Source organism: Gopherus evgoodei, chromosome 3 (genome assembly GCF_007399415.2).
Source record: "Gopherus evgoodei ecotype Sinaloan lineage chromosome 3, rGopEvg1_v1.p, whole genome shotgun sequence".
In the NCBI taxonomy this organism is placed as follows: domain Eukaryota; kingdom Metazoa; phylum Chordata; order Testudines; family Testudinidae; genus Gopherus; species Gopherus evgoodei.
This window is the reverse complement of record NC_044324.1, coordinates 142,042,807-142,057,567: the sequence shown is the minus strand read 5'-3', so window position 1 is coordinate 142,057,567 and position 14,761 is coordinate 142,042,807. Positions and strand designations below refer to the sequence as shown.

The window sequence follows — 14,761 nt, the reverse complement described above, 5'->3', positions numbered from 1 at the left end:
ATTACAAGCGATTTGATGAGCAGTAGGAAAAAAGGATTTCTTTCAATCCAATCAATAAAAAAATGAAAAATTTATATTGGGATTTTTTTGGACCTGTTTTATTTTAACAATTTAATTTTAAAAAGAATAAAGATCAGAAAATATTCTGAAACCCTTGTTATGAGGCACTGCAAACAACTCTAACTACTACAGGACAGTTTTAGTCTACCAAACTGTTTGTCACAAGATTCTGCATGCATCGACACAGCGCACTCCAACACAGAGACGCCTTAATCCGCAAAATATTTCCCAGAGTTACTATTCATGCCACTGCTAATTCAGCTGCACTGAAGGGTGCCCTGACAAACAAGCCTTCAGTGGCTTCCAGAGATTTTAACCTGTGCCAAGTAAACACTTCTACTGGAGAGGCAGCAAATATACATGAGAACAGAATCAAACGAACAAGTGACTTAGAGATCAGAGCAGTAGAGGTTGCAAGAGCGAGGAGGAGAATAAATGTTATGTCCTCTCCCATAGCATTGGACTTTAATAGTAACAATATTCATCACATTAAAACAAGTATTTTCATCTCATCTTCCGCCTACTCCTCTACTTCCTCCTCACATTTCTCCCCCCCTTGTTCCCTCTGGAGACCTGCTTTGCTGACTGGCCTAGTAAGGGAAACTGGGGAAGGTGATCTAGGTCATTTGCAGGAAGGGTGTGAGTAGCTCCTAGAGCCAGAATGCCCAATAAAGCCAGAGCGGTAAGCCAAATGGATATAGCTAGGCAGGTGCTGAGGCTCAAAGGTGATGTTTGCAGAGGAACAGATTGAGGGGGGAAATCTGAACATCTGGAGAAGGGTCCTTGCTTGATGCTATCAAGAAAGAAGGGGTGGGTAGGAGAAGAGGAAGAAGATTATATTTGTCCTACAGGTGGTTATGACCCCTCTCTAATGAGATGGACAATACTGGTGTTGCAGGCTTGATTCTTTTTGATACTGGGAAGGTATGTGCTGGTAGCACTGGTAACCAAGCTGGTACTGGTGGCTCAAGGTCTGTAGTTGAACTATCTGCTGGTACTGTATCAGTATTGGGTCTGGTACCAAGGGTCTCGGTGATAACAAGGAGTCATTGCCAGTAATGAGTTTTGGTATTGGGAGTGGACCTGATTTTGCTTGGAGCTGGGTGGAGCAAAGAGTCTGCCCATGCTAGGCAGTCTGAGCTGATTAGACTTTTCGGGTCAGTTAACAAGAGTCAGAAAACCCATGACTTTTTTTTTTTGTTCTCTCTCGGAAAGAGGACTGCCACATTGAGCCATCCTTAGAAAGTAGCTTAGATCTGCCCTGCCTTGATGTGGTGTAAGTGATACAGGGCTTCGGCACCAAACATGCAGCCAGTGCTGAAATCAGTTTGGGGGGTCGAGAGGAGCTGAAAGGGTTGATGCCCTTTTCTTGATACGTAATGGGAGTATCCATACCCCAGAGGTGCTGAAGGAAGAGCATCCCTTTTTGGAGTTTGAGAAGCATTTTCAGAATCTTGTGAATTGCTTCAACAGGTAGAATTTTAACTAAGCATTTATGGAGAAGTGGTTCTGACAGAGAAGAAAGACCTGCATACAGAGCAATGGTCCAGGACATGGCTGTCGGCCAACCAAGAGTTATCTACTATGCCCAACCGGTTAAGACCGAGTCCATTACGTGATGGGCATGGCTCGAAGCCAGATGGTTTGGACTTAGCCATTAAGCATGGAGAGATCTCAGCTCATAATAGTCAGAAGAAAAAAAATTAATACATTAAAATAACAGAACACTTAATAGACTGCCAACAGGACAAAAATATCACCTTAAAAACTAACTGGACTAGCTACCTTAATTATCAGTTTAGAAGAAAAGGCACTATGAGGCAGATTGCAGCAGACACCACAGAGATAAGTCTTACTGCCATGGATGAGAAGTGGGAACAGAGGTGACCAAAGCCAATCTGCTCTTGGACATGGGGTCATCATGGCATGCAGGACAGACATAACGCCAACGCGTCCTGCTGTTCAGAAGAAGTTGATTTTGGGTACATGAGACACATGCATACCATAAGAGGAGTCCACATGGACAAAGGCAGGAAGAAAGACTTTAAAATGTTTACATTACAAAACAAAACTTGTTCTGACAAGTTTTCACAGCATTGCATCCTCGAGTAGCAAAGCACAAATACTCAACAAAGAAGCAAAGTGGGCAACTGTCAGTTTTTTACTCTTGACAGGGAGCCCTGAACACTATCTGTCTGTTTTAAACAGAGCAAGATTAATATTTTATGCTTTATTTGAAAGTTATACAAAAAAAATCATGATCTTGTCAGCTGGAATCAAGACACCCTAAAAACAAAAATTATTCCTGCCTCCCAACTTTTGGCACCTTTGTTTTGTAGCCAGATTCTCAGTATCCAGTGCAACAAGCTTAAAGGAGTATCATCAGTAATGGAGAAACCAACCATTCATCAACAAACTAAACCACTAAGTTCTACTATCCATATGGATATCTACATTCAAACTTAGAATAGCACATAACATCACTGTTCAGTTTAATATTCACAGTTTGAGCTAACGCAAAGATTTCAGAGGATACAGTCAAATGTTCTGAAAAACATTAACAGTATTTGCTAATGTTTTAAAACCAATATTAATTTGCTTAACATTTTCACTATTCTCACCTGTCCATGGAACATATTCAGGTTCTCTTTCCGGGAGCTCTCCTGTTTTATATAGAGAGGCTCTAGACTGGCGATACTGGCTGGCAGCTTGTAGCATATCCTGCACAACATTAAATGGACACCTTAAAAACTGGTCAATTTCACAAACTTGCCACATTTTCTCTTTTAATTACCTTTTTCCTGTGTCAATTTTTTTTCACCCTTTACTGCTACATGCAACTCTGAAACAGGAGAGTATGAAGAGGCCTAGCAAGAGCATTAATGTACACGCCCAGGAGCTGTAAATTCTTTACTATGCATATGTTATCAATAGTCTCTCCCAGGCTGCTAGCCATCCTGTTACTTTTAAGGTTCCCATGAAGAGTAGTTCAAGAGGGAAAGTCACCATGTACCCTCAATTCCACGCCAGTACTTCAGCCACCTTCTGAGCTCAGAGGATGTGGCCAACTATCCACTCCCTGTCTAATACTGGTCTTTCTCCCTGCTCCTGTGCACTGCTGCAGTTCATGGCAATCACTTCATCATCTCCTTCCTGCTAAAAGGATGAGAAGTAAAGGTGGCAATCCCCCCCAAAGCTCCCACTTCTATGCTGGCTTCCAGAGACTATTAAGAGCTCCACTAGGAAATGGAGGCCCCTCCATTACGATTTTACACTGATTTCGGTGCCTCCCAGCTCTGTGAAGGGGTTCATCTCACCACCTCAAGGTCTGTGGAGGCATCCAAACTCCTTCAGCTCCATTAAAAGATCTGGTGGTGATCGTGAGCCTAAGTGTATCTCCTTCCACCTTTCTTCTGGATCCATTGTAAGGTAAAGAGGGGTGGTTAAAACTAACATGACCTTGCTTTTCATTACTTTCCTTTCTGCCTCCCTGCAGTAGTTTGGGAAAGGAGACTTTCCAAGCCCCACATACTGACACAGCGACACTTCATGAATTGCTGTTACTGTTAAGCAGACTCTTAAATGCCTGGAGAAGTACGTGCATTATAAGCTCTTCCAGAACAGTGCTTGAGTGTGTGATATCATGGTCTTGTTCAAGAGACCAGGAAGAAGTGAAACTGACCAATACAGAGGTACACCTTTACACAGAGCTCTGTCAAATGGACAAACTGGGGGAAAAAACAAATCAGGAAAAATGTTTGAGCTCTAGTAATTGGGCAGGGCAGATGTAGTGGAACAAAAAGGAACTCAGACCGAATCAGATCATCAGGACCATCATAACAAAGAAAACAAATCCAAAATTTGGGACTTAACAGGGAAAAAGAAGGCCAAAGTCAGTGATCTGACACATTACTGGGGTCAGTACCTCTGATTTTCTGAGCTGCCTAAGCACTTGGTTTCTGTCAGAATTCTGAGAGAAATTGGCTCTCAAGCTAACATATGGTTCATTACAGTTGTGTTACTCTGCTCTGACAAGATCTTGGAATACGATTCTATATTTCTGGAATATATCCATGCCAGCCTAGAAAGTTCAGTAAGCTTTTATCTAGTATGACACTTCTAGGACTGGAGACGAAAAGTCATATAATTAAACAGATGATGGACATTAACTCCATGTGAAGTAGTCAGAATGAGGCATACCTTGTATTTGCATTGCTGGATGGATTAAAAGTGGATTAAGTTGCTTTGGATATTTTCCCTTTTTTGTGATACCACCGCTAACAAGGTCATATTCAGCAACTGTTTTGTCCCTCTTGTCAAGAGAGAGATACTACTATATTTGTATAGACTAGTACAGAATGTACATAGAGTGTGACAGGCAACTGGTGAGTTTTATTTTTCCCCTGTTTGTGAATTTCCCTATGTATTTCCTTTTTACACTGTGCTTGGATACTGAAAGGAAGACGAGGCACCTAACGGATCCTCCTTAAAACTTTTTTTGTGCATTTTCATATTAATTAATGGGTAGTTCTTCTATTTGGGCAACTTGTCTATGAGAACTACCCATGTTACTGTACTGAGCAGCAGTCAAGGATTTCCTGTGACTAAATCCAGCACCACAAATAATTCCTGTACTATATGTGAAACTATCTAACACTACCAATTTCACTTCTTTTAATATTAGTAGTACTCATTTGTTATTAAACAACTAATATATATTCCATGGTTTTTGTTCAGCCAAGAAATGCAAATTACTGCTCTCTGTACTTTTCACCCTCTCTCTCCACTCTGCCCTTCCAATCTTTGGGCTGGCTGAAGTAAAAGCCTTGTTAAAAAGGGTTCCATATATGGCACTGGGTTTTGTTTTGTTTTCTTAACTCTTGCAGCTTATTAATTTCTACTACAGACTGAGCAGGTCCAGAGGTTTATATGATTCTATTAGTAATATCCATGTAATAAAATCCTACATTACTCATTGTTTATTAGTACCTTGATATTCATGCACATGGCATTTGATATTTAAATAGCCCAGATAAAGGATAAAAGTAAAATTAGATTTGCAAAGTCAAAGTACATCTTGAAGTTTCCTACCCAGATGTGTCTTCTTTAATGATTTTGTTTTCAACATTGCAGCCCCTTTTTCTTATTAATCAGGTGAGGAAACTGACATACAATTACTTCACTTAGGAAAGAAAAATCAAATGCACAATTACAAAATGGATAATAACTGGTAAAGAAGATAGCACTGCTGAAAAGGATCTGGAGGTTAATAGCGGATCACAAATTCAGTATGACTCAATGTAATGCAGTTGCAAAAAAGGCTAATATAATTTGAGGTATGTTAACAGAGTGTTGTATATACGACACAGAAGGTAATTGTCCTGCTTTATCCAGCCCTTGTGGTGCTCAGCACTGGCTTCAGCTGGAGTATTTCAGCTGGAGTACAGTTCTGGGCACCACTCTTCAGGGAAGATGTGGACAAATTTAAGAGACCCCAAAGGAGAGCAACAAAAATTATAAAAAGTTTAGAAAACCTGACCAATGAGGAAATGTTAACAGTCTTCAAAAATGTTAAGGGCTGTTATAAATGACAGATCGATTATTCTCCATGTCCACTGAAGGTAGGCCAAGAATAATGGGCTTACTCTACAGCAAGGGAGATTTGGTTAGACATTAGCAAAAACTTTCCAACTATAAGGATAGTTAAGTTCTGGAATAGGCTTCCAAGAGAGCTTGTGGAATCCCCATCACTGGAAGTTTTAAAAACAGGTTGCACAAACACCCCTCAGCAATGGTCTATGTTTACTTGATCCTGCCTCAGAGCAGTGGGTTGGACTTGACTTCTCAAGGTCCCTTCCAGTCCTACATTTCTATAATTCTATATTAAGAAATAATTCTTAAGTTTTCTTTATTTCACTTTCTTGTTTTTTATGAAACAATACTGCATTCTCAACAACTTTCTCTTGCTTACTAATACTCAGAAAAGCAGGGTTGGACTCAACTTGCTAAATTCTGGTCTTGGTTTTTTTCTTGAGTGTTTCATTTAATCAGTGTAATTTGATACCTTTATGATGTTATTCACATCGACAACTATCTGGGCCCACTCAATGGATTCAATTGGTGTATCCTTCAATATTTGCTCCTCATGATCTAATAAGCATTCAAAGATCGTATCTATCTGGGATACCTGTAAAATATACAAAAATATTTGCACTGAACACAAGCCTACCCATTATCAGGTGATGTGTGAGAGCCAAATGATTACTATATATGAAAATACTGAAGTATTAACAGGATCTTGATTAAACACCCTACTGGAATACAAAAAAGCATTAAATATTTATATAGATATTGAAACATCCAGTTATTTTGAGTTTTTTTTTTTTTTTTAAGGGTTATAAGCCCTCTCGCTTCTGGACACAAAACCAATTGGGTTAGGAAGAAACTCTCCATATGTGCAGGTTTTCCCATGATTGTCCATTATGGGGCTCCTTGTGCCTTCTTCTGAAACATGTAGTACTGACTACTGTTAGGAAAAGGATAATGGACTACACAGACAACTGTTTTAATCAGGCATCACAATTCCTATTATTTATTTTCTCCACAGCTGACACCAGTTCTCACCTCTCCTAGGGAGAAATCAGTCACTGGTTATTAATGCTCTGTACATAATTAATCTAAAACTAAATCTAAACATTTTATTGCACATTGTTAAGATGAAACAGAGGAAATTAATGTAAGCTGGACCCAACTGGAACATAGTACAACTGGAATGTTTGCCTTAAAAATGTAATTGATTAATTGGATTAAACATACTGCATCAGAGAGGACAATATATTATAGTGAAAGGCTCTGAGTGGTTACAACTCATTCCAGGAAGGGAATGAAGAGATGAGGACATGTTTTGCTAGCTTTATGAGAAAGAGACCTAGCAAGAAGATATTAGTGTCCTTCAGTGCTCTCCTGTAACATGGCAATCCTAGCATACAATTCTCTGATGAGAAGGGAAAACATGGCAGTCTTTTCATCCTTCCTATAGCGGAACTGGTTGGAGATCAGATTAATTTTACTCTAGCTATGTGATGTCAATCAGGATTCATACTTTAGTTGCAGATGCATGCAAAAAAGTCATGTTTTAAAATAAGAGAAAATGCTACCAATAAAGTCTTAACAGGAGAATTCTGGAAAGTTAAATTTGTTTTAGAAGAATCAAGTCTTATTTTACACATTAATGTATTTCAGTTTTTACAATATAACAATTCGTCATGAAAAGGGCTCCAATTAATCACGGAGACTTCTTCCTCTTACCTCTCTAAAGAAAACATCTGCAGGGGTAAGACTTTGTGGAATATCACATTCCCTTTTGTTTAAAGCAATCAATATAGCCGTGTTCACCAAGTCTGGCAGTCTGGAGTGATGGTTCTTGAGAACAATGGCTGATGATAACTTTTCTGCATGTTCACAGAGCAACAATCGAGTTGTCATTGGCATCCCTCTTACTGGAAAACTGCCCAGACATTCAAATAAGCCAACCTTTTATTAAAAAAAAAGGTTAAGCAATGTGCAAAAAATGATTAATATAATATAAAAAATATAAGTGTTCATGCCAGCAGAATTTTAGGACCTTACCTGATGAAGAAAGTCAATGAAGAAGGAATGAGCTTTCGTCTTATCCTCCAACTGATGAAGGAGAATAAGGGATGTGTTGCTGAAACCAGCTGCTTCTGAAAAGAGTGTGTGTGTGTGTGAAGAGAAGATTTTTAGCTAAGAGCACTTTTTTAAAAGTCCATGGTATTGCAAGCTGGAATTTAAGATCTCTTACATTTTGCAGCTTTTCTGTCTTCAATTATTACCAAAAAAAAGAGCAAACCCTTGAAAAAAAACGTATTTGATACTAATAAACTTTTACACAAAGACTGGACTTTTTTCTTTCTTTTTTTTTTTAATCAGATCACCTTGTTTTGATCTTAAGAGACTGAAAATACAACCTAAAACTAAGTTTTTGTAATATAAATAAAACAAATATATAAATATGGAAGACGGACAACATTAAAATGAAGATAACTATCTGAATCCTATTAAAGGTTTATTAAAGACCTAATACACCTCCACCATTGCATGGACTTTACACTCCATGCACATATGGACTTAGCAAAGCAAAAAGAAATTGCTCCCTCCTCTTCACCCCCGGATGTAGCCATGTATTGCTGTTTTAAATATGATTGGCCCAAGCTCACTCCTTTCCCTCAGGGTTTGAATCTGAGGATCCTGATAAAATTTTTACACAAAGGAGCAAAGACTTTAAGGAACCAGTGACTGGAGTGGAAGCTTCTCTGGGTATATATGTGTGTTTGACATCCCAGTAGGGCCCCACTGTACCTTTTTATTGCTTTAGAATTATCATAACATCTACATACTCTATTATCAGAAGACTGCGAAGATGTGAAACTCACAAGAACAGTTGTGTCTGCAGTTTCCATCATGTGTAGGCTTATCAGGATTTTATTTTTATTTTCAAGTATTTATTGATTAATCAACACCAGTTTTTGCACTAACAGGAAATCAATTCACATAATGCATTCATAATTTAAGGTCTATTTTTCAATATTGTGGCAAATTGTCGGCACTATTATGATGGGTCTCGTGCTTTTTCTTCTTGGGGGCGGGGGTTTCAGGGAGCCATTTCTTGCGCCTGAATCGGAATATTAATTGCCCCACTAGTGTCCTAGAGGAGGGGAGTGGAGAGGGAGGGACCTGGGCGCACCCTCTACTCCAGGTCCCAGCCCAGGGGCCCTGAGGATAGTAGTGAGCCACTTGAACTGACGGTTGCTTCCCCTAGCCTACTTCCCTCTCCTGCCCTTCAGCTTGTGGGGGGGCTTCTTGCCCGCCCTCTGCACAAGCCAGGTGCCCCTTACCTAGGGTCTTGGACTTCTTAGCCCACCGCAGCACTTCTCCAAACTTTCCTCAGCTTCCCTTCAAACTGTTCTCTGCTCCAACACCAATCCTTTCTGCTCCAACTCCCACACTGTCTGACTGAAGCAGGGGTTTTTATCATGTGACTGACTGCAGGTGCTCTAATTGGCTTCAGGAGCTCTAATTGGCTTCACGTGCTCCAGTTAATCTATAGCAAATTTTCTTTTCCTTACAGGGAATAACGCTCCCTTCTAACCCTCTCTTGCTGCCCTCTGGCCATGCTGTATCACATATCCCACCTCCACCGCTCAACACCATGGGGTTGGGCTACTTGGGACGAGAGGCAGTGTTGTCACGATAGGCCATCAGCATTGCAGGGATAGGAACCACCTAGTCACTCTTGCGTTCTTCTCCTTATTTCTGTGCATCCACTGGAGCGGGGCGTGGTCTGTCACGAGGGTAAACCGCCGCCCCAGTAGATAGTAGCGGAGAGTCTCCATAGCCCATTTTACCACCAGACATTCCTTTTCAATGACAACGTACTTTTGTTCCCTGGAGAGGAGTTTCCTGCTGAGGTACAAGATTGGCTGTTCCTCCTCCCCTACTATCTGTAAAAGGATGGCTCCTAGCCCTGCCTCCGAGGTGTCTGTTTGTAGGATGAATTCCTTCTTGAAGTCTGGGGCTATGAGTACTGGATGGCAGCACAGGGCTGTGCTTAAATCTGCAAATGCTTTTTCTGTCGTACCAGTCCACTTTACTATCTCGGGGCCCCGAGTTTTTATCAGATCCGTCAATGGCCCTGCTCTTGTGGCGAAATGAGGGATGAATCTCCAATAGTATCCTACTATCCCTAGAAATGCTCTGACCTGCTTTTTGCGGACTGGTCCAGGCCAACCTTGTATTGCCTCCACTTTGTTCCACTGGGGTTTCACCAAACCTCTCCCTACTACATACCCGAGGTATCTGGCCTCAGCTAGTCCTATCACGCACTTGAGAGGGTTAGCAGTGAGGCCGGTCTTCCGCAGGGCGTCTAGCACTGCTTCTGCTTTTCCTAGGTGCGTTTCCCAGCCAGGGCTATGGATGACTATGTCGTCTAGATAGGCGGCGGCATACTTGGCATGGTGTCGCAGTAACTTTTCCATAAGTTGTTGGAATGTTGCAGGGGCCCCATGGAGTTCGAAAGGGATGACAGTGTATTGAAACAGGCCATCGGGTGTAGAGAAGGCAGTCTTTTCCTTGGCATTCTTGGCCAGGGGAATTTGCCAATATCCTTTGGTCAGATCCAGACTGCTTAGGTATCGGGCCTTGCCTAACTGATCAACTAGCTTGTCAATGCGTGGTATTGGACAAGCATCAAATGGGGATACTTCATTCAATTTCCAAAAGTCGTTGCAAAACCTCAGAGTGCCATCAGGCTTGGGGACTAGGACGATAGGGCTGGACCACTGACTGTGGGATTCTTCAATAACCCCGAGTTCCAGCATCTTCTTCACTTCTGTCCTAATTTCTTCCCTTTTAGCTTCCGGTATTCAGTGCGGTCTTATTGTCACCCTTACTCCGGGGCTGATGACATTATGAGGTTGGACCAGTGTCGTACGGCCTGGTTGTGTACTGAACACGTCCTGGTTCCGGTGGATCATCTCAATGACCTCTGTTCATTGTTCTGGGGTTAATTCAGGAGATATCTTTACCTGCCCCTGTGGGTCATCTGTCTGGGGTGGAGCTCCTTCAATGACCAGACACGTCTCTCGGTCATGCCAGGGCTTCAGTATCTTGACGTGGTAGATTTGCTTTGGCTTTCGGCGGTCTGGTTGTCTGACCTTATAGTCCACCTCCCCAATGGCTTCCACTATCTCATATGGTCCATGCCAGCTGGCTAAGAGTTTGCTTTCTGCTGTCGGCACTAGCACCATCACCCATTCCTCCAGCTGAAATCTCCGTACTTTCGCCCGACGGTTGTAATATGTCCACTGGGCCTCTTGTGCTTTTTCCAAATGTTCTCGTACTATAGGGATTACTCAAGTTATTCGCTCTCTCATCTGTGTCACATGCTCAATGACATTCTTTCCTGGGTTGGGTTGTTCTTCCCAATCTTCCTTGGCGATATCTAATATCCCACGTGGGTGGCTTCCGTATAGTAGTTCAAAGGGAGAGAAACCAGTGGATGCCTAGGAGACTTCAAATATAGCAAACATTAGATACGGTAGAAGGGTATCCCCGTCTTTTCCATCCTGTGCTACCACCTTCCGGATCATACTTTTAAGGGAACAATTAAACCGCTCGACCAGTTCATCTGTTTGTGGATGGTAGACTGAGGTCCATATGGCATGGATGCAGAGTAGAGCACGTAAGTCCTTCATTAATTTTGACATGAACGGGGTTCCTTGGTCTGTCAGGATCTCTTAGGGATGCCCACTCTGGCAAAAACCTGTAGCAGTTCTTTTGCTATTGCCTTGGATGTGGGGTTTCTTAAAGGAATGGCTTCTCGATACTGCTTGGCGTAGTCAAGGATGACTAGTATGTTTTGGTGGCCCCATGCCGATCTTTCTGGTGGGCCCACGATGTCCATGGCTATCCTCTCGAAAGGGACTTCAATAGGCAACGGTACTAATGGGGCCCACAAGTAAGGTCGGGGGCTATGCAACTGGTATTCAGGGCAGGAGGTATAATAGCGCTGGACTTCTGTGCGTATCCCTGGCCTATAAAACCTTCTTAGGACTCTATCTAGTGTCTTGTCTACTCCTAGATGTCCCCCAAATAGATGACTGTGAGCTAACTCTCGTACTGCCCTTGTGTGTTTCCGTGGGACTAAGAGTTGCTCTACTTCTTCCCCTCATATTTGCTCTATCCTGTACAAGATATCGCGTTTGAGCACATAATATGGCCTTGGGCCTTTGATCTTTCCTTCCACAGGTACGCCATTTACTTCCACTACCTCCTGCTCACATTCGCATATAGTGGATCATTGGCCTGGTCCTGCCCAAAATTCTCACATGCAGTACCGATCTGACCTAATTCTAGAGGGCCTATTTCTACTCTTCCCCCTGGGTTGTCCTACTTGGGCTAGGAACAGCCTCCGAGTCCTCCCTAGCCTGAATTATCTCCTGGTCTCCTGAGCGGGTTCGCCTACCCACAAGGGAAGTTTTTTGGTTCTCTGCTAGAATCCTGGTCCCTAATCTTTTACCTGCCCTCCTTTCTCGCCTAGACTTTCGGGGTTTCCCGGGGATGAGAATAACTCTGGAGCAAATTCGGCAAACATTGGCGTGAGGCTATCTGTAGGTGCCTCCGTCTCAGCCTGGGGGTTGCTACCCTCCCCTGGCTCTATTGGGATAAGTAAGCTCTCAAACCCAGGAAATTCCCTCCCAATTAAGACAGGGTAGGGGAGCTTGGGGACCACCCCTGCAGTCACCCTGGCAGTATTCCCCTGGATCTCAATCCGCATCGGGATTGTGGGGTAGAAATTCACGGTGCCATGAACGCACGTTACCCCTGTGTTTTTGGCCCAGGTTAGTTGATCTCGCCCCACCAATTTCCCCAAGACGAGCATGACAGCACTCCCAGAATCTATTAATGCTATGGTCTTAATACCATTCATTTTTACTGATCTTGTATACCCATGTGAGGTCACTGTGACTCCTACCAGGCCAATTAGGCCACATTGCTTCCCGTAATCCCCCAGATTAAACTGCATAGGTTCTTCCCTGTTGGGCATTGGGCTGCTATATGCCCGAATTCCCCACATTCATAACACCGCCCCCTTATTCCAGTTGTCACCCTCTGCCTGGGGCTATTTGGCCAAATCCCCCACCTCTCTTTCCAAACCCCTAGATCCCTTCTTGGCCTCGGGCCATTCCTCGGTGTCTTTCCTCCCTGTTACAGTTCTTGGGTTTGGGGTTGGCTTCCTGGATTGCCATGTCTCCCCACCTGGGGTCTGGAACAGTTCGCGGGCTGCCAGCTGTCTTTCCACGAGGGAGACCAACTCATCACAGGTGGAGGGGTCATTCTGGCCACCCAAGCCCGGAGGCCTGGTGGTAGCCCCCTCATATACCGGTCCAGTACCAAGACCTTTCTTTCCCTACCCTCACTCCATCTTCCTAAACTAAACAACAGCCTCCCCACAATTTTTCCTATGCGATCTCAAGTGTACTTTCTTGGGGGTAAAGAGGCTTTTGCCTTTGACCATGTGTTTCTGCGTGGCAAGAAAGGACCAAGTACCATCATCAGGGCACAGCCATTTCTGGGTCGGGTAGATCAGGTCAAACAATTGTGATCGGGGTGTCTTGTCCTCCATATACTGCCACTCATGGAACCTCTGGGCTTGCAATGCCGTTGTTACTCCGGATCTGGCCAGGATCTCTGCCTTCAGCTGGGGATAGTCTGCTGCAGTCTCTGCGGCCATATCATAGTAGACTTTTTGGACTTCCCCACACAGGAATGGGGCAAGGATACCAGACCACTGATCTCGGGCCAGGCCTCCCGCAGGGCTGCTGCCTCCACATCATCCTCCCGTATCATTTTCTGTAGGCAATGGCTGGCCCATATGGTCCGGGTCCCTTCACAGTTGTGGTTCAGTTCCACAAGGGCTTTCATCTGGTTCACCAGGTCTTTCAGCAGGGCTTGGTCCTGGGCAGCCTGACTCATCAACAGATGATTAGTCTCCTGTTGCATCCGAGACGCCTCCTATTGGGCGGTTGCTTGGACCCGGGTAGCCTCCTGCTGGGCCGCGGTGGCTTGTATTACGGCCTTGACACGTCGTCCATCTTAAGGACGGGAGGGTTTTGCCTAACCCTGGTTTAAGTCACCAACGCACAAATCCCACCCCTGACATCACATGTGACAAATTGTCAGCACTATTATGATGGGTCTCGTGCTTTTTTTCTGGGGGGGGGAGGGGGTGTTTCAGGGCACCATTTCTTGCACCTGAATCGGAATATTAATTGCCCCACTAGTGTCCTAGAGGAGGGGAGTGGAGAGGGAGTGACCTGGGCGCATCCTCTACTCCAGGTCCCAGCCCAGGGGCCCTGAGGATAGTGGTGAGCCACTTGAACTGACGGTTCCTTCCCTGGGCCTACTTCCCTCTCCTGCCCTTCAGCTTGTGGGGGGCTTCCTGCCCTCCCTCTGCACAAGCCAGGTGCCCCTTACCTAGGGTCTTGGACTTAGCCCACCGCAGCACTTCTCCAAACTTTCCTCTGCTTCCCTTCAAATTGTTCTCTGCTCCAACACCAATCCTTTCTGCTCCAACGCCCACACTGTCTGACTGAAGCAGGCGGTTTTATCATGTGACTGACTGCAGGTGCTCTAACTGACTTCAGGTGCTCTAATCAGCTTCACATGCTCTAGTTAATCTATAGCAAACTTTCTTCCTCTTACAGGGAATAACACTCCCTTCTAACCCTCTCCTGCTGCCCTCTGGCCATGCTGTATCACAATATGTTGTGAATCTTTAAAGATTTAGTTTTTGATATTTCATTATTTCTTATAGATTGCCAGGTAGAAATGATAGCAAAAACAAGCATCACATGACCATACGTGTTCCATATAAAACTTCCAGCCAAGTCCATGCTCAGCTCTGGGCAACTGCTGCCTGGAGATATAAAGGAAGGTCTCTTCTCATGGGTAGTTACTCAGGAAGGAGGGTCTGATCAGAAGGTGGCTTGCTTTAGTGCTTCATCTACACCAGATTCCTCCAGCAGGGGTTGGGGAGGTAAGAAAGTGGCACTTAGCCTTTGCATGTAGCTTCTCCCTGCAGCAACTGCTATCCTCCTCTCTTCTTAACATTACTAGAGAA

At 43.8% G+C, this 14,761-nt stretch overlaps 1 protein-coding gene across 2 annotated transcripts in view; it reads right to left on the bottom strand.

The window, feature by feature from the left end:
• Window positions 1-14,761, bottom strand: part of NUP133 (nucleoporin 133) — a 60,435-nt gene that overhangs the window by 19,398 nt on the left and 26,276 nt on the right. For both annotated transcript variants that reach the window (XM_030556876.1, XM_030556875.1), the window contains exons 14-17: window positions 7,690-7,784; window positions 7,369-7,593; window positions 6,125-6,247; window positions 2,682-2,781 (exon numbers count right to left, since the gene is read on the bottom strand). In XM_030556876.1, coding sequence (XP_030412736.1) covers window positions 2,682-2,781; window positions 6,125-6,247; window positions 7,369-7,593; window positions 7,690-7,784 — 543 coding nt within the window. The remainder of the gene's footprint in view (window positions 1-2,681; window positions 2,782-6,124; window positions 6,248-7,368; window positions 7,594-7,689; window positions 7,785-14,761) is intronic.